General features: G+C 51.4%; 1 protein-coding gene across 1 annotated transcript; it reads right to left on the minus strand.

Moving 5' to 3' along the window:
* Window positions 1–431: 431 nt before the first annotated feature.
* Window positions 432–20,807, minus strand: LSM5 (LSM5 homolog, U6 small nuclear RNA and mRNA degradation associated). Its single transcript, XM_075586556.1, has 5 exons — window positions 20,555–20,807; window positions 11,998–12,093; window positions 11,443–11,470; window positions 7,917–7,989; window positions 432–760 (listed from the first exon to the last, which is right to left on the minus strand). Exons 1-5 carry the CDS (start codon window positions 20,598–20,600, stop codon window positions 728–730), a joined length of 276 nt encoding a protein of 91 aa, XP_075442671.1. The 5' UTR covers window positions 20,601–20,807; the 3' UTR covers window positions 432–727.
* Window positions 20,808–22,743: the final 1,936 nt, after the last annotated feature.

Below are 22,743 nucleotides of genomic sequence, written 5' to 3' on the forward strand. Positions count from 1 at the left end.
ACTTGGATACTTACCCTGCCGTGTGTAACCCCGCCCCCTCCCCAACGCTGAAAAGTCTGCTGGGGGATAAACACAGATCGCCCAGCAAACTCCCACACTGCCTGCCTCCCGCCCTCCCTCCGAGTCCTGCAACTGACACCCTGAACGAGGCCTAAGAGTGCAGTTCAGTGGCTTTGAAGCGAGTAAACCTGGTTAAAATCCCAGTGTTTACTCTCCTTATGACCTCATCTCCCGGTGCTTCCGGCACCAGAATTAGATGGTCCTCTCTACAGGGACAAAATGTGCCTGAACATTTCTATATACAGCGCTGTGCACAGTACACTGGCAGCACTGGCAAGAAATGCTAGTGTATGTGTATGAAACATTCAAATTCCATTTTTAGAGTCTTGTTTAAAAGTAAAAATTGCCAAATGAAAAAATATAACTGAAACTTGTTTTTATCATCAACAGAATTTTAGATTTATTTTTCTTTAAAAAAAACAACAACTCATGACTAACTTACAGAGGCATCATCTATAATGCAATCATCAAAAAAAAAATTAAAATAACAATTCACTCCTAAAACATTGTTTTTTTTTTTATTTTTATAAAGAAACGGGCACACCCTTTTACTACCACTGGGGCCATTGCTCTGCGATGGAGGTAGTGGAGGCGTTCAAAAGAACATGAGGATAACAAAAATATATATATATTTAGAGATTTTGCTGGTAATGTGTTGGGAATTCATTTATACTTCGGGACCTTCTCCTCCAGGCACCAGCTATAAAAAGAAGAAACAAACATTAGGACATTGTGGGGTCAATTTAATCAAGTCTCCGTTCTGCAAAACCAGTCCAGAAAACAGCAAAGGAAACCCATGGACAGAGGTTACATTTACCCCCATTTGATGAATCTGATGCAAGTCTTTTGCACTGCTTTTACAGCCAGGAGCCTTTAATAAATAACCCTCCAAGCGTTTTCGATACAGCTGCATTGCACACAGTCTCCTGCAATAATTACTTATGCATGAATAAGCACATATTAGTAGAAGCATGTCAAAGTACACAGAAATTACAACTTATGCTTTCACTGGAACATAACACCTGTCTCGTGCTTGGAGCCCTGGCCTCCAAAGTGTCAAGAAAGCCAGAAGAACTGCCATTTATTTAAACCTTGAGAGGCTCTTCTTGCGCCCCAGGTACCAAAATATAAGGTATAAACTCTTTCAGGAGAACAGGCTTCCAAGCTGTACTATGAATAGTGCTGCATACATTACCACTTCTATAACAAATGATTGCATTCTAGCCTTCTGTTTAACCTTTACAACACTTCCAGTCATGCCATTGTTACAGGAGATATCACAAGACTGCGACTGGTGCCGGAAACTGCAGTGAAGAAGGGTCCACTTCCGTTTTAAAATCGGGCCGGCTGCTCCCTAGAGAACGAGGGTCTATGACGTACCTGGTACGAGGTAAGGGCCCCCGCCACATAAGGAACATCATTGGGGAACTGTTGAGGTTGAAAGGACAGTCCCTCCTAGAACCGAAGTGAACCAATAGCAGTGGCATGTTTATTAGGTATAAATTAATTAGGCGATGGACACCATTCAAAAAATATATTTTTTGCAACCTGATGTTTCCATGGTAACCAAATAATTTGGAAGGTCTTGTACAATTTTTATTTAATCACTTTCATGTTTACATTGCTAGGGGGATCTTAAAATCTGCAGGTAAAATTATAATTCTCATCTCTTTGTAAAGGAATTATGAGGCCGCCATTACTACATTCGTTTAGAAATACAGGTGGAACACAAACTAAAAACCTTTGCAACAGTAGACAAAAATGTGTGATGCTCTCAAGACAAATGTGTAGTTTGTGAAAATGAGCAATAAATTGGAAAACAACCTGTTCATATGTAGATGTCCTATTGGATCAGGTAATGAGCTATCCCACAAGGCAATGAGGTAAGGATAGTTACCAATTGATGATCCCTGGATATTGATTGAGGCAAAGCTGGAATGGACTCACTTGGGAAAGCAGATTCCACGATGAACAGAAAGTCCTTGTAGATATCCAGCACCTCCAGGTTGAATGTGCCTCCGTTGTGGAAATCTTCACAAAAAGGGAGAGGGAAAAGAACGGAGCACTATCTCCAGTGCTGTAAAAAACAGCCAATAAACCACAGGGTATGCGTTCCCAAAATAAAGCTATTTAATGGGTCAAAAAATCAGTAACAAAGCACACCAACGCGTTTCAGACCTTAATGGTCCTTTATCAAGGTGAATATACAAATTCTAAAAAGAGTGTGATTTATACTTACCCCCATGCCGCGCGGACCAGTTGCGAAGACTTCCACTGCAGCAGCCGACGGGATGACGTCGCAGGTCGCGGGGTCAGCACCCGTGACGCACCCGGAAGTCTTTGCAACTGGTCCGCGCGGCATGGGGGTAAGTATAAATCACACTCTTTTTAGAATTTGTATATTTACCTTGATAAAGGACCATTAAGGTCTGAAACGCGTTGGTGTGCTTTGTTACTGATTTTTTGACCCATTAAATAGCTTTATTTTGGGAACGCATACCCTGTGGTTTATTGGCTGTTTTTTACAGCACTGGAGATAGTGCTCCGTTCTTTTCCCTCTCCCTTTTTGTAAAAACCTTTGCATAGGAATTACTTTGTTTTTACTATAACAGCGTTTTTCTATGGAAGCTGATTTTATTGCTAGCTTGGTTCTTGCCACTTTGCGGGACTGCTCCTTTATTAGGTGTCACCTGTAAGGATTCCAGAAGCGCTATACTGTGTAAACGCTATAAAACATTTAATTAACTATCCTATTTCCTCGATTCTAAGACACACCCTTGATTTATTTATTTTTTTAAATTGGGGGGGGGACCCCAAAAAAACACTATTAAATGTGCAGAATTTATGGGAGAGGAAGAGAGAGAAGGGTGGAAGGAGAGAAGAGAAGGGGAATGGGGGGGGGGAGGGAAGGGGGGAGAGGGATAGGAGGGAAGCGGGGGGGGGGGGAGAGGGGAAGAGGGATAGGAGGGAAGGGAGAGAGTGATAGGAGGGAAGGGGGAGAGGGGAAGAGGGATAGGAGGGGAGGGGGGAGAGGGAAGGGGGGGTAGAGATAGGAGGGAAGGGGAGTAGAGATAGGAGGGAAGAGGGGGGGGTAGAGATAGGAGGGAAGGGGGGGGTAGAGATAGGAGGGGGGTAGAGATAGGAGGGAAGGGGGGGTAGAGATAGGAGGGAAGGGGGGTAGAGATAGGAGGGAAGGGGGGGTAGAGATAGGAGGGAAGGGATGGGGGGAGAGATAGGAGGGAAGGGGGGAGAGATAGGAGGGAAGGGGAGGGGGGGAGATAGGAGGGAAGGGGAGGGGGGGAGATAGGAGGGAAAGGGAGATAATGGAAGGACATAGAGACAGACACACACACAGCTCCTTCTGCATGTGCAGCTCACAGAGATTTGACAGGGGGGAGGGGGGCTGCTGTGAAGGCAGACTCTCTCCACTGATCTCTGCACCTCATTGAGGGGGGCCATGATCTCTCTGCATGGATGGGGTGGGGGGGAGGCCTGTGATTGCAACTATGCTGTTTGCTGCACACAGAAAACCCGGCAGGCATCTACAGCAGCGCCCCCTGGCTTTTTTTTTTTCAGTACATCGATTGTAAGACACAGTCCTATTTCAGCCACGTGAAAAAGGGGGAAAAAAGTGCGTCTTACAAAATCGAGGAAATACGGTTCTTATATTGTAGGAACTGAAGAAAACCCCCCGCTGCAGCTAAATAGTATGAGATAAGATGAGAACGCGTGGGTGCTGTGGGGCGGATGAACTAACGACAGACTGGGAAGAAAACGAACCCCATGCACACTATACTTGGATGATGTATGAATTCATTAAAATATATACTTTATTATTAGGAACATGACTTTAGGAACAAAGGGCTTTAAAATAAACATTAAACAATGGCACCTGTGTGGAACCACTTGGGAGTGTGTAGATTCCGGTTTAGGGAAGCTGATCCCTATTACAGTGTATGATTATTAACCACTGTACCTAGAAGGTTGACTACAGTACGCCACTTTTCTAGGAAACATAAAACAAAAAGGGTTTGAATTGAAACCAATGATAAATTGCCCAAAGCTAGTCCAGGTACAAGGAGTTAATTGTTGAAAGAACCCCCCTTGGTCTCTAGAGATGAGTAGGTGGCCTATAACCACCCAAACATGGGACTATGACCAAATAAGGTAAGGACAAACTGTATGATGTTAGCAATGTGCTAAATGGCTATACCTATATGTAGGCACTACTAGACTTGATCTGTTATACTAATGATAACCTGTGGCGCCTGATTAAATATGCTAGCTCAAGACCTGTATGTACGCCAGGAGCTAGCACTATTAACCCATAAGACGGCTAGTAATAATACTGGCAAATGTGGCAATGAAAACTGCAACGTGCCGATACACATATTAGTGAGTATTTCAAGTGTTACCAATGATAACACTTCACTAAGTGGCATACCGGCATCATACCCAAGGTTAAGTAAAAGCACCTAGGGAGTTATATATAAACTCCCCAAAAGGACACCTAAATATAGATAGCAGTGTAAACTCTAGTAACCCTTGCAGAGGGTCACTGAACCCAGGGATAACAGTGCATGTGCTATAGCAGGGGATCGCAAACGTTTTGTGCTGCGCCCCCATCTCTCGCGCCCCCTCCCCCGACTACCTTCATCTGCATCAGATGACGCTGCGTGGGCGTGCGACGTCAGGTCACATGGTGCCGCGGTGTCTATCGACGTCGCGTTGCCATGGCGACGCAACACAGACAGCTGAATCCCGGCAAGCAAGTAGTTGCAGGGGCCGCACGCGATCCCCCAGCATTTAATTTAAATGCCTGGAGGGAAGAGCACGGGGCCTCTGCAACTGCCCGCGCCCCCCAGCACAATCTCCCGCCCCCCACTTTGCGCACCGCTGTGCTATAGTGCTGTATAGTATGAGAGTTAATACTGCTCTGTACCCCTTCTTGCGTATATATACTGCTGCTAGGTGGTAACAAAACACTGTCCCTAAAATGTCAAGGAGTCTAAAGCTATAGACTCGGTGCTACTTAAACTTATCCCCTTTTGTATAATAGAAGCTGTGTCTGTTCGTCGGAACAGACCACAGCTGTCATTATGTGCTGTGAGCAGCGCTGCGCAGATGCTGGCGTAAGTACATTGAGGCTGCGAGTGCAATACTGGAGCTCTGCTCGTGCACGTATGGAGGAGGAGCCGACGCACGCTTTCCGCTAAACGCTTTGTCAAGGCTACAGTAGGAACTATATAACCAGGGTAAGGGAAGGGGAGGGGGGAAGGGGTGGAGGGGACCCTCGCTACTGCCAATGACACAGGTGCTGCGACCAGGGGAAATACGGAACAAAAACACAGAGATGAAGAACCCCTATGTTGGGAGCACTCGGCGGCTTATGATACTGGTATGAATTATCCTGTATAGAAAGAAAACAGCTACTAACAGCATACTTAGAGCAAATAGTCACCACCCCCCAAACCTCATTACCAACATCCCAGTGGGACAGTTCCTTCGTATTCAAAGGAACTGCACCACATCCTCTGATTTTGAAACTCAAGCAGACCTCATGAAGGAAAAATTCTATGCACGGGGCTATAGCAAGAACAGTGTCAAGAGGGCCTATAAAAGGGCTAAAAACACCCCTAGGGAAAGTCTACTAAGGGACAACATTAAGGAACCCACAACTAATTGTATCAGGTTTATTGGTACATATAACTCCAAATGGGATTATGCCAAAAGGATTTTCCAGACACATTGTAAGATATGCCAATCAGATTCTGACCTCAGTGACATACTTAAACCACACCCTGAGATGACACCTAGAAGGGCCAAAAATCTTCGTGACTATTTAGTCAAGAGTCACTTCGAAAATGACAGAACTCTTAGTACCTGGCTACCAGGAAAACCAGTAGGTTGCTTTAGCTGCCACAATTGTAAAGCTTGTAAATCCATCAAAAACTCTAAAATCTTCCACAACTGGAACAACACCAGAAAATTTGACACCAGGGGTACATAAACTGTAGATCCTCTGTTGTCATTTATCTGGTGACTTGTACATGTCAAAAAAAGTATGTAGACAAGACTAGACGTCCTTTTAGGATACGAGTTTTAGAACACCTCGGCAGCATCCGCAACCACCAGGACACACCAGTAGCCAGACACGTTCTGGAAAATCACAAAGGGGACAGTACTGTTTTGTCATTCATAGGCATAGACCAATATTCTATGGGCACAAGGAAAGGCGATTGGGATCAGGTTCTGCTTCAAAAAGAATCACGGTGGATATATACACTGGGTAAACTCTCCCCTCAAGGGTTTGTATTTTACCCCTTCATCTAAACTACATCCCATATCCTTTCTCATTTGTTCCCCTGGCTTAGTACTCTACGCTTTGTATGTTGATTTTTAGCCACCAGAGGTCCCCAGAGACCACATTCCCTTCACGTTCTGCTAGCCTGCCCAATTATGCTAATTTACGCTAACGTGCATTCACACAGCCCATAACCAATCGGTTCAGGGTGCATCCCCTTTAAATAGCAGAGACTTTGGAGTGCTCAACCAGCCTCGAAAAAGCGCTACCAGCGAAACGTACGTCGGCATCCATAGACGTAATGACGTCATAGGTGACGTCCCCCGAGACTTTCCGGTCCGTCACCTCCGGTATACTATCGAACACTGCTTCACTCCCTCCAACTGTTGAGAAGTATCCGGTACACAGACTTCCACGGTCTGTATGTTTTTTGGAGGAAGGGGTTTTTTTTACCGTAAAAGCTATTCACTAACAGCACAGGGTGAGACGTGGGAGCTGGAGACATTGCTGCAGACACGCTCAGTCTGCTTCACGTCCAGCCACGCAGTGTGTTGAATATTTCTACATTCACTTCGCAACCAGCTTAGTACATATGTTTTTTTACAGTGTACATACATATAGTGCCTTTGATTCATTAAGCCCGTTACTTACACTAGTGAGGGCTCCGGGCACAAGTCGTTGTCTTGAAACACCGTGGCAGATAATATTTACCTGCCAATCTGCTAGACTCGCAGCTCTGGATGTATACAGATTGAAACAGCTAGTGTTTGCATGGATTTTGTCTGAGCTGTACAGACGACTCCCCACTTGAGCTACTTGCAAACTATATTACTGCATGTGTTTTTGTTATACTGTATATGAATCATATAGTCCTCCAGCTATATTAGTGAGGGCTCCGGGCACAAGTCGTTGTCATAACACACCTTGGCAGATATTACATACCTGCCAATTTGTCGGACTCGCAGCACTGGATATACACAGTTTCTGTATATATGGATCATGTTTTGAGCTGCTTTAATGGTACATATTGAGCTATTTGCACATCTCTATTGCTTAATATGTTCATGTCACACATTGTATCCACTATTTGAGATTATTCACCTACCCGACTACTAAACTGTGTATACACTTACCTGCCCTATTGAAGTGTATAGAGAGAGCCTAAATACAAGAGGAACATCTATCCCTTTTGTTTTCCCCTCACCTCCACCTTTATTTTAATTCGCCATTAACATAGGATTATTCCACATTGAGGACCATTTATTTTATTTGAGGATTTCTCCAATTACAATTGTTTTTTAACCCAACTCCATTTTACAAATTATAAGACCCACTGTTTCCATCAGGTTCTATACAGGATAATTCACACCAGTATCATAAGCCACCGAGTGCTCCCAACATAGGGGGTCTTCATCTCTGTGTTTTTGTAGAGTAGGAACTAGTTATATTGCACAGTGCTGGTTACAGGATCAACAGTAAGGCCTGGAATCTCAGATTATCCTTAGCAGAGAAGGGATGGGTGTGGTATTAAAAAAAAAAAAAAAAGCCTTACCATGGTTATATTGTTTCCATTTAGCAAGATTTGATCCAGCTTTGTGATCCGTCTTCCTTCTGGTGTAATCTCACTGAAAGACACGATAATGAACAAATCAGTCAACACAAGTGTATGGAAAGCATAATGCTCATTATATGAAGAACAACAAATGGAAAGCTAGTGCTGAAGGTATTGTACCCTTGTGCCTTTGCCAATGTTCTTTTTATATTATACATTAGAAATAGGTATTGCACCACAGAGTACAATTAAAACGTAACAAAAGGTTGCACGATTTATAGCCAGCCAACATTATGACATTTGAGTATTTAAGTCAATACTCAAGTAGCTAATCGCATAAAGCTATAGAATTTAACTGCAGATAATAACCACTTGTCCCACCTAATCTGCCCATTTTCCGATCTGCTGTAGAAATATCAGACCCCATTTAAACCTTGACTCCACTCCCTATATGGGCCTGTAGGGAGGCTATACCACCACGCTTCCTAATTAACATTCTTTTTGTACAGATTGTCATATTATGATCAAAATAAAGTTAATATTTCATACTGGTGCATCGCACAAAAATGTTCATTCAGAAATACATACGCACATCACATCTAATCAGACTACTTTTTCACCATCTATTGCTCTTACACGTATTGTGTGTGTGATTTATCCCTGTATTGGATAAGTTTTACGGCGGCGTTTTGGGATTTGGTGCAGAACAAAATTTTAAATATACTTGAGACTGCCTCACATTTTGCCTTATGCTCCCACCCTCAGGCTTCAGAGCTTGACCGCTTATTCTAATACTTCCCTTTCTCTGAAATATTTTGCCTTCCTGTACCTTGTTGAACCCCTCTTTTCAACGTTTCTATTATATCCTCTACTCCAAGCTGAACATGTCGAGGTCCTTTCATCTTTCCGGATGCGTTTCATGATGCAGACCATGCACCATTTTACAAGGGAGCCTGGTCTTTTAACTCTAGCGGTGGACGCAGAGGAGAGGAGGCCAGAATAGTAACGCAACATTGCGCATGCAACCCGGAAGTGGCGTAGGAGAAATCTCGCGAGACGTCGGAACTTCCGGGATCCGGTGCAGGACACCACCGGCCAGGGAGAGCCTGAGAAGCGAGAGGATCAAACCCACCGGAGATACATCTCACCGAGGAAGTGCCAGAGCCCATGCTCCACTTCGCCCGTAGAATTATACTCGCATGTAAGTGAGCAGAAATTGATTTAGAATTGGTGTTCAATACACTTTCTGATACAGGCTTTACTTGTCTGTTCCATTTCATGCACCATTTTAGTAGCCCTTCAATCTCCAATTTATCCATGTCCTTTCGGAGACATGGGCTCCAGAACGGAACATCGTGCTTTAGGTGAGGTCTTACCGATGATCTATAAAAAGGGGCATCACCACCTCACTCCTCTTCCTGTTGCCAATACGTCTCCCTATACAACCTAGCATCCTGTTGGCGTTCCCCCATTGCTTTGAAACATTGCATGCCTACTTTTAAATCACCTGAAACAATGACTCTCATGTACAGTGGTTAACATTAAAGTGCCATTAATCCTATATTCTGCCTTTCGATTATTTGTGGCCAAAGTGCATAATTTTGGCATTAAATTGTATTTGCCACATTTCTCAAATCAAAGGGGGCACAAACTGGGGGGCGTGCGGGGTCACATGATGTTGCGTTTCCGTCAGAAGACGCCATACACCAGGTAAGGGGGACGCGAGGGGGGGGGGGGGGGAGTTAGAAGCAGACACAGGGTCGCAGACTGAAAAGTTTGTGCACCCCTGCTCTAATCTGCCTAAATCAATAAATAATCTACCCCCCCCCCCTTTTTTTTTTTACCTCCGCACCCAAGTCAACCCTGTTGCATAAATTTGTGTCATCTGCAAGAAGGTGTGACGTTACTCGTCTCAAATCAAGAGGCGGACCCGCAGGGCTGAGGTAGGGATGTAAATGAACCGACCAGAGCACTGGGACAGTCCTGTAAGAGTATTTGTAGTCGGTATGGAAGCAGGGGTCAGGGCTAGCGGCAATGGTGCGCAGTCCAGGGGACAGGCAAAAGGTCAGGGCAGGCGGCAGTGGTGCAAAGTCCAGGCAACGGGTCAGGGCAGGCGGAAGGCAGCAAGGTCTGGGTCACGGTCCGGGGTCAGCAACAAAGAATCCAAACAGGTAACGGAAAGGACGACAGCAAAGACCGCCAGGAGCTGCAGAAACACAGAACTTTCTCGGCGACTCCCACCAGGAAGTGCAGCCTTATATAGCAGGCGGCCAGTAAACAAAACGGCCAAATTGAGTAGAAAGGGCAGGCAGCCTGGAAAACACGAACTGGCAGCAAAACTGGACACAGATCAAGCAGAATCCTTAGAGAAGGGATGCTTTCCATTTCAGACCATTGGTACAGTCACTAATAAATATATTAAAGATCACCATTAACAGTGCAGATCCCAGAGATACTCCACTGGTCACTTTCCGTCCCTTGAATGTACTCTATTTACCACAACTCTGTCGCCTATCCTTCAACCAACGTCTTATCCGTTTAACCACCTTCCAGTAAAATCACAATTGTAACTTGTTCATCAGTCATCTATGTGGGACAGCATTACAATCTAGGTAAGCCACATCGAATGCTCCACCCATATGATCTATTACCATAGTCAGCATTTCCAAAACAAAAACAAACAGTTTGACATTTCCTTCCCCCCCCAATTCTTTTAGAGGTGTTTGCATTTATTTCCCCATTAAAGACATCAGACTCACTGGCCTGTTTGTTGTCTCTACCCTACTTCTTTTATGAAGTGGGACTACACATGCTATTGTCATCTGGAACAACACCTGTTAATAAAGACTGGTTAAATACATCTGTTAATGGTGGTGCATACACCCCTCTAAGCTATTTTAGTATCTTTTGATGTATCCATCTGGCCCCACTGACATGTTCACTTTCAGATTGGAAAGTTCCATTAGGACTCTTCCCTGTAAATGGACTTGTGTCCAATTCCTTTCCATTTATATTCCTCTTCCTTTCAGCTGTGAAGACTGAGCAAAAAACATCATCAAGGTTGTTTGCCATTCCTTTGTCTCGCTCTACTGGACCCTTCTCTTCTGTATTATTTTTCTTCACATATACCTAAAAGGTTTTCTCCCCTTCATTACTGGCTGGGCTATTTTCTCTTGCTTGGGCCTTTGCACGTCTGATTACTTAGCCTCCTTCTGCCTAACCTGATATATAGTTATCCGTGTTCTGAGTATCCCTATATTTACTCAAATCTACCTTTTTGCCTTCACTATACTTCCACACCGCCTTTTAAAACCAGATCTGCTTTCTTTTCCTTGAGCTTTTGCTCATCTTCCCGACACAGACATCTGTTGCTTTTCCCACTGCACCTGCACTCCATTCAAACACCTCCACCATGCCTATGGTAGCTAAGTATATACTCAGATCAAATGCAATTTCATTGAACTATGGTTTGACTAGGGGTGCATGCTGGAGAAGGTGCAAATATTTAAAACGGAACACTACTTACAATTCTGTGACGTCTTCTAGCACCATGTCTGGAGATGCGAATCAAGGATTCATGTATTTATTGCCACTTGCCCTTTCGTTGTAGGTTGTGATGCCTTTTAGTGGCTCAATACAACAGGTCTTCATACATGATACTACAGTGTACAGAGCTTTTAACGCATAACAAGTTTCTTATTCAAGTCTACTGAAAATAACTGATATTTTAAAAGCTATGTACAGTATATTTTAATCTATAATGTTGGTCCATTGAAAAGTTTCCCCAGCTTGTAACAAATCTACAATACCCCAGGGTCAATACAGCTGGAGAAGAGCAGATTTGTTGCAGGTTAAACTTTTACATGTTCATAAAACAGGTGCCTTGTAACATGTCCATGTTTTTCAGCCATTAAAACATACTTTTTTTTTTAGTAGGCCATAAAACACAATGCTTCATATTTACTGAGTGGTGCTATGCCAAGAGACACCTTAAAACCACTCAAAATTAACGGACTGTAAAAGATGTTGAGAAGATATAGGGCAACGTTAGATTTGCATTGATCGCTCTTCAAAAGGATACTGACAAAATCGTCAAAGCCGAGGAGCGTGCCGACAATTTCTTTATCACTCTTCATCACAATGTGAATCCGGGATCCTATGCACTTGTCCACCAGCTCTGCAGAAACATATACCAAAAATAAATTATACGTTTAGAGCAGGATTATTAGCATTTCTACTACGATGAGAAACCGTCACTTGTTCATAGATAAGATTTTTGTTTATCCACCTGCCAGACAATACATAGAAACTGTAGGGGTTACACATCACTCTCCAGGCTGCGAAACAAACGGAAAATGTTTGCACCAGATTTATTGTATTTTTTTGTTTATGTTAACATTTTTTGCTCCAGTTTTTGCTGCCAGCCCAAGGTAAGAGCTATTTCTTTACACAGCAATGCTCTGCTGCCAAGGGAAGTTGGTTTGCAGCACTACACGCTGTTTCTTTTGTACTCTGGGCATTATTGTGTTCAAAGAACTAAAATGTATATAAGCAGGATGAACATCACCTTACAAATCGCTTAGCTGCCATGTGTTAATTGGACATAACTGTTTTAGGTCTACCTATATGAACACACATGCAGCATGTAAGTGCCAAACTTGGAAATCATGGACCTAGAAGAGGTGCAAAATTAGCTCATGAATCGCAGGGCTCCATCTTTTCCCATATCCTACCTTTGCTTCATTAGGTGCCCCCTCAAACAGACAGCTTCAACCATAAAAAGGCTCAACCAGCCGTGATTTTCAGCCTGTCAATCCCTATAGAGCGCAACACAGTTGCTTCTCAAAACATATTTGGAACTATACAAGCAAAAATGCCGAGGGTGAATGGGAATGCAAGCAAACGGGCAGAGAGGGCGGGGGGGGGGGAGCGAAGTGAATGGGCAGGGGGGGGGGGAGGAGGAGAAGTGAATGGGCAGGGGGGGGAGAAGTGAATGGGCAGGGGGGGAGAAGTGAATGGGCAGGGGGGGGAGAAGTGAATGGGCAGGGGGGGGAGAAGTGAATGGGCAGGGGGGGGGAGAAGTGAATGGGCAGGGGGGGAGAAGTGAATGGGCAGGGGGGGGAGGAGTGAATGGGCAGGGGGGGAGGAGTGAATGGGCAGGGGGGGAGGAGTGAATGGGCAGGGGGGAGAAGTGAATGGGCAGGGGGGGGGAGCAGTGAATGGGCAGGGGGGGGGAGCAGTGAATGGGCAGGGGGGGGAGCAGTGAATGGGCAGGGGGGGGAGCAGTGAATGGGCAGAAGTGAATGGGCAGGGGGGGAGAAGTGAATGGGCAGGGGGGGAGAAGTGAATGGGCAGGGGGGGGAGCAGTGAATGGGCAGGGGGGGGAGCAGTGAATGGGCAGGGGGGGGCAGGGGGGGGAGAAGTGAATGGGCAGGGGGGGGAGAAGTGAATGGGCAGGGGGGGGAGAAGTGAATGGGCAGGGGGGGGAGAAGTGAATGGGCAGGGGGGGGAGAAGTGAATGGGCAGGGGGGGGAGAAGTGAATGGGCAGGGGGGGGAGAAGTGAATGGGCAGGGGGGGGAGAAGTGAATGGGCAGGGGGGGGAGAAGTGAATGGGCAGGGGGGGGAGAAGTGAATGGGCAGGGGGGGGAGGAGTGAATGGGCAGGGGGGGAGGAGTGAATGGGCAGGGGGGGGAGGAGTGAATGGGCAGGGGGGGAGGAGTGAATGGGCAGGGGGGGGGAGCAGTGAATGGGCAGGGGGGGGAGCAGTGAATGGGCAGGGGGGGGGAGAAGTGAATGGGCAGGGGGGGGAGAAGTGAATGGGCAGGGGGGGGAGAAGTGAATGGGCAGGGGGGGGAGAAGTGAATGGGCAGGGGGGGGAGAAGTGAATGGGCAGGGGGGGAGAAGTGAATGGGCAGGGGGGGGGAGGAGTGAATGGGCAGGGGGGGAGGAGTGAATGGGCAGGGGGGGGAGCAGTGAATGGGCAGGGGGGGGGAGCAGTGAATGGGCAGGGGGGGGAGCAGTGAATGGGCAGGGGGGGGGAGCAGTGAATGGGCAGAAGTGAATGGGCAGGGGGGGAGAAGTGAATGGGCAGGGGGGGGAGAAGTGAATGGGCAGGGGGGGGAGCAGTAAATGGGCAGGGGGGGGGAGCAGTAAATGGGCAGGGGGGGAGCAGTGAATGGGCAGGGGGGGGAGCAGTGAATGGGCAGGGGGGGGGGCAGGGGGGGGAGAAGTGAATGGGCAGGGGGGGGAGAAGTGAATGGGCAGGGGGGGGGAGAAGTGAATGGGCAGGGGGGGGGAGAAGTGAATGGGCAGGGGGGGGAGAAGTGAATGGGCAGGGGGGAGAAGTGAATGGGCAGGGGGGGGAGGAGTGAATGGGCAGGGGGGGAGGAGTGAATGGGCAGGGGGGGAGGAGTGAATGGGCAGGGGGGAGAAGTGAATGGGCAGGGGGGGGAGCAGTGAATGGGCAGGGGGGGGAGCAGTGAATGGGCAGGGGGGGGAGCAGTGAATGGGCAGGGGGGAGCAGTGAATGGGCAGGGGGGGGGAGCAGTGAATGGGCAGAAGTGAATAGGCAGGGGGGGAGAAATGAATGGGCAGGGGGGGGAGAAGTGAATGGGCAGGGGGGGGGGAGCAGTGAATGGGCAGGGGGGGGGAGCAGTGAATGGGCGGGGGGGGAGCAGTGAATGGGCAGGGGGGGGCAGTGAATGGGCAGGGGGGGAGCAGGGGGGGGAGAAGTGAATGGGCAGGGGGGGGGCAGTGAATGGGCAGGGGGGGAGCAGGGGGGGGAGAAGTGAATGGGCAGGGGGGGGGCAGGGAGAAGTGAATGGGCGGGGGGGGAGAAGTGAATGGGCGGGGGGGAGAAGTGAATGGGCGGGGGGGGGGCAGGGAGAAGTGAATGGGCGGGGGGGGAGAAGTGAATGGGCGGGGGGGAGAAGTGAATGGGCGGGGGGAGAAGTGAATGGGCGGGGGGGGAGAAGTGAATGGGCGGGGGGGGAGAAGTGAATGGGCGGGGGGGGAGAAGTGAATGGGCGGGGGGGAGAAGTGAATGGACGGGGAGGGAGAAGTGAATGGGCGGGGAGGGAGAAGTGAATGGGCGGGGGGGGAGAAGTGAATGGGCGGGGGGGGAGAAGTGAATGGGCGGGGGGGGAGAAGTGAATGGGCGGGGGGGGAGAAGTGAATGGGCGGGGGGGGAGAAGTGAATGGGCGGGGGGGGAGAAGTGAATGGGCGGGGGGGAGAAGTGAATGGGCGGGGGGGGAGAAGTGAATGGGCGGGGGGGGAGAAGTGAATGGGCGGGGGGGGAGAAGTGAATGGGCGGGGGGGGAGAAGTGAATGGGCGGGGGGGGAGAAGTGAATGGGCGGGGGGGGAGAAGTGAATGGGCGGGGGGGGAGCAGTGAATGGGCAGGGGGGGAGCAGTGAATGGGCAGGGGGGGGGAGCAATGAATGGGCAGGGGGGGGGGAGCAGTGAATGGGCAGGGGGGGGGGAGCAGTGAATGGGCAGGGGGGGGGAGCAGTGAATGGGCAGGGGGGGGGGAGCAGTGAATGGGCAGGGGGGGAGCAGTGAATAGGCAGGGGGGGAGCAGTGAATGGGCAGGGGGGGGAGCAGTGAATGGGCAGGGGGGGGGAGCAGTGAATGGGCAGGGGGGGGAGCAGTGAATGGGCAGGGGGGAGCAGTGAATGGGCAGGGGGGAGCAGTGAATGGGCAGGGGGGGAGCAGTGAATGGGCAGGGGGGGGAAGTAAATGGGCAGGGGGGGAGCAGTGAATGGGCAGGGGGGGAGAAGTGAATGGGCAGGGGGGGAGCAGTGAATGGGCAGGGGGGGGAGGAGAAGTGAATGGGCAGGGGGGAGCAGTGAATGGGCAGGGGAGGGAGGAGAAGTGAATGGGCAGGGGGGAGCAGTGAATGGGCAGGGGGGGAGCAGTGAATGGGCAGGGGGGGAGAAGTGAATGAGCAGGGGAGGGAGGAGAAGTGAATGGGCAGGGGGGAGCAGTGAATGGGCAGGGGAGGGAGGAGAAGTGAATGGGCAGGGGGGAGCAGTGAATGGGCAGGGGGGGAGCAGTGAATGGGCAGGGGGGGAGAAGTGAATGAGCAGGGGAGGGAGGAGAAGTGAATGGGCAGGGGGGAGCAGTGAATGGGCAGGGGGGGAGCAGTGAATGGGCAGGGGGGGAGGAGAAGTGAATGGGCAGGGGGGGGAGAAGTGAATGGGCAGGGGGGGGAGAAGTGAATGGGCAGGGGGGGGAGAAGTGAATGGGCGGGGGGGGAGAAGTGAATGGGCAGGGGGGGGAGAAGTGAATGGGCAGGGGGGGGGGAGAAGTGAATGGGCAGGGGGGGGGCAGGGAGAAGTGAATGGGCGGGGGGGGAGAAGTGAATGGGCGGGGGGGAGAAGTGAATGGGCGGGGGGAGAAGTGAATGGGCGGGGGGAGAAGTGAATGGGCGGGGGGGGAAGTGAATGGGCGGGGGGGGGGAGCAGTGAATGGGGCAGGGGGGGGAGCAGTGAATGGGCAGGGGGGGAGCAGTGAATGGGCAGGGGGGGGAGCAGTGAATGGGCAGGGGGGGAGCAGTGAATGGGCAGGGGGGGAGCAGTGAATGGGCAGGGGGGAAGTAAATGGGCAGGGGGGGAGCAGTGAATGGGCAGGGGGGGAGAAGTGAATGAGCAGGGGAGGGAGGAGAAGTGAATGGGCAGGGGGGAGCAGTGAATGGGCAGGGGGGGAGCAGTGAATGGGCAGGGGGGGGAGGAGAAGTGAATGGGCAGGGGGGGGAGAAGTGAATGGGCAGGGGGGGGAGAAGTGAATGGGCAGGGGGGGGAGAAGTGAATGGGCGGGGGGGGAGAAGTGAATGGGCAGGGGGGGGAGAAGTGAATGGGCAGGGGGGGAGAAGTGAATGGGCAGGGGGGGGGCAGGGAGAAGTGAATGGGCGGGGGGGGAGAAGTGAATGGGCGGGGGGGGAGAAGTGAATGGGCGGGGGGAGAAGTGAATGGGCGGGGGGGAGAAGTAAATGGGCGGGGGGGGAGAAGTGAATGGGCGGGGGGGAGAAGTGAATGGGCGGGGGGGAGAAGTGAATGGGCGGGGAGGGAGAAGTGAATGGGCGGGGAGGGAGAAGTGAATGGGCGGGGGGGGAGAAGTGAATGGGCGGGGGGGGAGAAGTGAATGGGCGGGGGGGGAGAAGTGAATGGGCGGGGGGGGAGAAGTGAATGGGCGGGGGGGGAGAAGTGAATGGGCGGGGGGGGAGAAGTGAATGGGCGGGGGGGGAGAAGTGAATGGGCGGGGGGGGAGAAGTGAATGGGCGGGGGGGGAGAAGTGAATGGGCGGGGGGGGAGAAGTGAATGGGCGGGGGGGGAGAAGTGAATGGGCGGGGGGGGAGAAGTGAATGGGCGGGGGGGGAGAAGTGAATGGGCGGGGGGGGAGAAGTGAATGGGCGGGGGGGGAGAAGTGAATGGGCGGGGGGGAGAAGTGAATGGGCGGGGGGGGAGAAGTGAATGGGCGGGGGGGGAGAAGTGAATGGGCGGGGGGGGAGAAGTGAATGGGCGGGGGGGGAGAAGTGAATGGGCGGGGGGGGAGAAGTGAATGGGCGGGGGGGGAGAAGTGAATGGGCGGGGGGGGAGAAGTGAATGGGCGGGGGGGGAGAAGTGAATGGGCGGGGGGGGAGAAGTGAATGGGCGGGGGGGGAGAAGTGAATGGGCGGGGGGGGAGAAGTGAATGGGCGGGGGGGGAGCAGTGAATGGGCAGGGGGGGAGCAGTGAATGGGCAGGGGGGGAGCAGTGAATGGGCAGGGGGGGGGAGCAGTGAATGGGCAGGGGGGGGGAGCAGTGAATGGGCAGGGGGGGGGAGCAGTGAATGGGCAGGGGGGGGGAGCAGTGAATGGGCAGGGGGGGAGCAGTGAATGGGCAGGGGGGGAGCAGTGAATGGGCAGGGGGGGGAGCAGTGAATGGGCAGGGGGGGGGAGCAGTGAAAGGCAGGGGGGGGAGCAGTGAATGGGCAGGGGGGAGCAGTGAATGGGCAGGGGGGAGCAGTGAATGGGCAGGGGGGGAGCAGTGAATGGGCAGGGGGGGAAGTAAATGGGCAGGGGGGGAGCAGTGAATGGGCAGGGGGGGAGAAGTGAATGGGCAGGGGGGAGCAGTGAATGGGCAGGGGGGGGAGGAGAAGTGAATGGGCAGGGGGGAGCAGTGAATGGGCAGGGGAGGGAGGAGAAGTGAATGGGCAGGGGGGAGCAGTGAATGGGCAGGGGGGGAGCAGTGAATGGGCAGGGGGGGGAGGAGAAGTGAATGGGCAGGGGGGGGAGAAGTGAATGGGCAGGGGGGGGAGGAGAAGTGAATGGGCAGGGGGGGGAGAAGTGAATGGGCAGGGGGGGAGAAGTGAATGGGCAGGGGGGGGAGAAGTGAATGGGCAGGGGGGGGAGAAGTGAATGGGCAGGGGGGGGAGAAGTGAATGGGCAGGGGGGGGGCAGGGAGAAGTGAATGGGCGGGGGGGGAGAAGTGAATGGGCGGGGGGGAGAAGTGAATGGGCGGGGGGGGAGAAGTGAATGGGCGGGGGGGGAGAAGTGAATGGGCGGGGGGGGAGAAGTGAATGGGCGGGGGGGGAGAAGTGAATGGGCGGGGGGGGAGAAGTGAATGGGCGGGGGGGGAGAAGTGAATGGGCGGGGGGGGGAGAAGTGAATGGGCGGGGGGGGAGAAGTGAATGGGCGGGGGGGGAGAAGTGAATGGGCGGGGGGGGAGAAGTGAATGGGCGGGGGGGGAGAAGTGAATGGGCGGGGGGGGAGAAGTGAATGGGCGGGGGGGGAGAAGTGAATGGGCGGGGGGGGAGAAGTGAATGGGCGGGGGGGGAGAAGTGAATGGGCGGGGGGGGAGAAGTGAATGGGCGGGGGGGGAGAAGTGAATGGGCGGGGGGGGAGAAGTGAATGGGCGGGGGGGGAGAAGTGAATGGGCGGGGGGGGAGAAGTGAATGGGCGGGGGGGGAGAAGTGAATGGGCGGGGGGGGAGAAGTGAATGGGCGGGGGGGGAGAAGTGAATGGGCGGGGGGGGAGAAGTGAATGGGCGGGGGGGGAGAAGTGAATGGGCGGGGGGGGAGAAGTGAATGGGCGGGGGGGGAGAAGTGAATGGGCGGGGGGGGAGAAGTGAATGGGCGGGGGGGGAGAAGTGAATGGGCGGGGGGGAGAAGTGAATGGGCGGGGGGGGAGAAGTGAATGGGCGGGGGGGAGAAGTGAATGGGCGGGGGGGGAGAAGTGAATGGGCGGGGGGGGAGAAGTGAATGGGCGGGGGGGGAGAAGTGAATGGGCGGGGGGGGAGAAGTGAATGGGCGGGGGGGGAGAAGTGAATGGGCGGGGGGGGAGAAGTGAATGGGCGGGGGGGGAGAAGTGAATGGGCGGGGGGGGAGAAGTGAATGGGCGGGGGGGGAGAAGTGAATGGGCGGGGGGGGGAGAAGTGAATGGGCGGGGGGGGAGAAGTGAATGGGCGGTGAGGGGAGAGAAGTGAATGGGCGGAGGGGAGAGAAGTGAATGGGCGGGGGGGGAGAAGTGAATGGGCGGGGGGGGGAGAAGTGAATGGGCGGGGGGGGGAGAAGTGAATGGGCGGGGGGGGGAGAAGTGAATGGGCGGGGGGGGGAGAAGTGAATGGGCGGGGGGGGGAGAAGTGAATGGGCGGGGGGGGGAGAAGTGAATGGGCGGGGGGGGGAGAAGTGAATGGGCGGGGGGGGGAGAAGTGAATGGGCGGGGGGGAGAAGTGAATGGGCGGGGGGGGAGAAGTGAATGGGCGGGGGGGGAGAAGTGAATGGGCGGGGGGGGAGAAGTGAATGGGCGGGGGGGGGAGAAGTGAATGGGCGGGGGGGGGAGAAGTGAATGGGCGGGGGGGGAGAAGTGAATGGGCGGGGGGGGAGAAGTGAATGGGCGGGGGGGGAGAAGTGAATGGGCGGGGGGGGAGAAGTGAATGGGCGGGGGGGGAGAAGTGAATGGGCGGGGGGGGAGAAGTGAATGGGCGGGGGGGGGAGAAGTGAATGGGCGGGGGGGGGAGAAGTGAATGGGCGGGGGGGGGAGAAGTGAATGGGCGGGGGGGGAGAAGTGAATGGGCAGGGGGGGGGAGAAGTGAATGGGCAGGGGGGGGGAGAAGTGAATGGGCAGGGGGGGGAGAAGTGAATGGGCAGGGGGGGGGAGAAGTGAATGGGCAGGGGGGGGGAGAAGTGAATGGGCAGGGGGGGGGAGAAGTGAATGGGCAGGGGGGGGAGAAGTGAATGGGCAGGGGGGGGGAGAAGTGAATGGGCAGGGGGGGAGAAGTGAATGGGCAGGGGGGGAGAAGTGAATGGGCAGGGGGGGGGAGAAGTGAATGGGCAGGGGGGGGGAGAAGTGAATGGGCAGGGGAGAAGTGAATGGGCAGGGGAGAAGTGAATGGGCAGGGGAGAAGTGAATGGGCAGGGGAGAAGTGAATGGGCAGGGGAGAAGTGAATGGGCAGGGGAGAAGTGAATGGGCAGGGGAGAAGTGAATGGGCAGGGGAGAAGTGAATGGGCAGGGGAGAAGTGAATGGGCAGGGGGGGAGGGTTTCACTTGAATAGTGAGTTACAGGCGAGTGACGTCACAGTGCATGTGAAGGACATTATAGCATCGTGCTCTACCCGGTACCCACGTCACGAGCTACAGGAAGCCCCCGGGGTCATTACCGAGCGGCAGCAGTTGAGACGGATTGGTGGTGACATTGGCCGCCATCTTGAGTCTTGTCTCCTCTCCTCTTCCTCACACCCGCCTCGGTTTTATCTCTGTCTCCCTGTGTTTCCTGTAATCCTTCTCTTTCTTTTCGTAATTATCCGCCTCCCGCCACCTGGTGCATGCGATCGCCGCGCTGATCCTGCCCCGCACGCAGGCTCTTTAGCAGACGCACTAGTCGCGACCAATCGGCAGGCAGACAGCCTGACGCAAAAGGACGGTGCGGTGACGTACCACACGTGCTGGCAACTACTTCTGAGGCAGCTGCGGCCATCTTTGTTTCTGGCAACATGAGGTCCACAGGGGCTTGCATCGGAAGTAGAACACCCGCCGCAGTAAATAAACACCGGGCATCCTCATTATCAAAGAGGCTGCCAAGTGATGGGATGCACTGTAATCCAGGATGTATATCTATGTTTATACATCCAAACTGGATCACAGTGCATCCCATACCCCAGTGTAGGCTACAAATACAATAATATATAGTTCAAAAATGTAATAGAGGGGCACTAACCAATGTTCACAACATTTATTGCCAAGCCTTTAGTAACCTACAGATGTAGCAAGACGTACTGTTCCTGTGACCACCCAAAACCACTTAGCTTGTAAGCTCTTTGGGACAGGGTCTCCTTTTCCTATTGTTGCCCTTATTCCCACTAAGGGGCCTATGCAGAGAGCAGCGAATTTTAAAATTGGCGAATTTATTAAAAAGTAGCTTTTTTGGAGAGTTTTAATCTCCATATGCAGAAAAGTGCGAATTCTGCTATGTTTAACATGGATGCGTGTGGCGAGTTTAAATTGGCGAGATGCGCGCTTCAGAAATGTGTTAAAACAAATTCGCGCCTTTTTTTTTCCCTTTGCAATGGCCGCGAGCGGCAGTTTTTTTTGGCGAGGCAAAACGGAGACAATCGCGCCATTTTATTGGCGCGAACAGCCGCTAGATGCCGTTCGCGCCTCTCTGCATACGGATATTTTTAAAACTGGCGAGATTGAGGTTCTCGCCAGCCGCGAGGCGAGTTTTACAAATAGAAAAGAAAAATTGGCGCGTTTTTCGGAACTCGCCATTTTCTGCTGCTTTCTGCGCGATTTTCTCCAAAAAATGGCGAATTTCGAAATAGCGCTGCTCTCTGCATAGGCCCCTATGTGTTATAATATTATGTCACGTGTATTACTGCTGTGAAGCATAATGTACTTGGATGGCACTGTATAAGTAAAGATATACATACATACAAGTGCAATTCCCCGGTACTTCTTTGCATGTCGCGGTCCGTGATCGCAGCTGCCAAAAGGTGTTTTGTGGCTGCCATAGTGCTTTGCATTAATGATACAATATGATATTAACGATATGATTAATGCTACAAACAAACACAAACAGAGCCCAGTGCTACATCCAATGGCAAAAATACACAGTGACACATTATTCAATATATCTCTTGAATAAAATGGTCATTTAGTTTAACACTTTGATCAAAGCATTGTAAGCCTGTGGGCCCCTCCAGGGCATGACCATAATTCACAGGTCCTAACACTGATTAAAATTCTTAATAACCTTTACAATACTAGGAAGAATGATCATAATTGATCTGTCATAATCAGCTCCATGTTTGTGTTTGTTTGTAGTATATATTGCCATGCCCAGTAGCACTCCTTTTTGACATTTATATACACATATATATATATATATATATATATATATATATATATATATTGTGGTAACTTTTGGGGCTTAAATGGGCTTACTGGGTATCTGTGTGTTTGATATGATTAATGCACAGTATTCTGAGGCTATTGCTACAATAATGCCTGTTTTGTACTGTTCTGTGTAATGTAACCCAACCCTTATTCTCATACACTCTTTCAATGGTAAGAAACCAGATAGCACACACAGTCAGTCTTTATAAATGATGAAATATGTATTAAAGTAAATTAGAGGAACATGTATTACGTTGTACTTCGATGTAAGATTTATGAAAATATTTATTGTTTATTATTATTTATTATTTACTTTGCACAAGTGTTTTTAGGGGTCACGGGTTGTCTTTTATTATCGACAAGTATCCGGCGCCTTTTTAGGATCCTTAGAGCTGTAACTGGTACAGCAATAAGCAGGTTCTTGTGTCTTTAGAAGCTGGATTGATCCATCGTT

This window comes from Ascaphus truei, chromosome 2 (genome assembly GCF_040206685.1).
Source record: "Ascaphus truei isolate aAscTru1 chromosome 2, aAscTru1.hap1, whole genome shotgun sequence".
In the NCBI taxonomy this organism is placed as follows: Eukaryota; Metazoa; Chordata; class Amphibia; order Anura; family Ascaphidae; genus Ascaphus; species Ascaphus truei.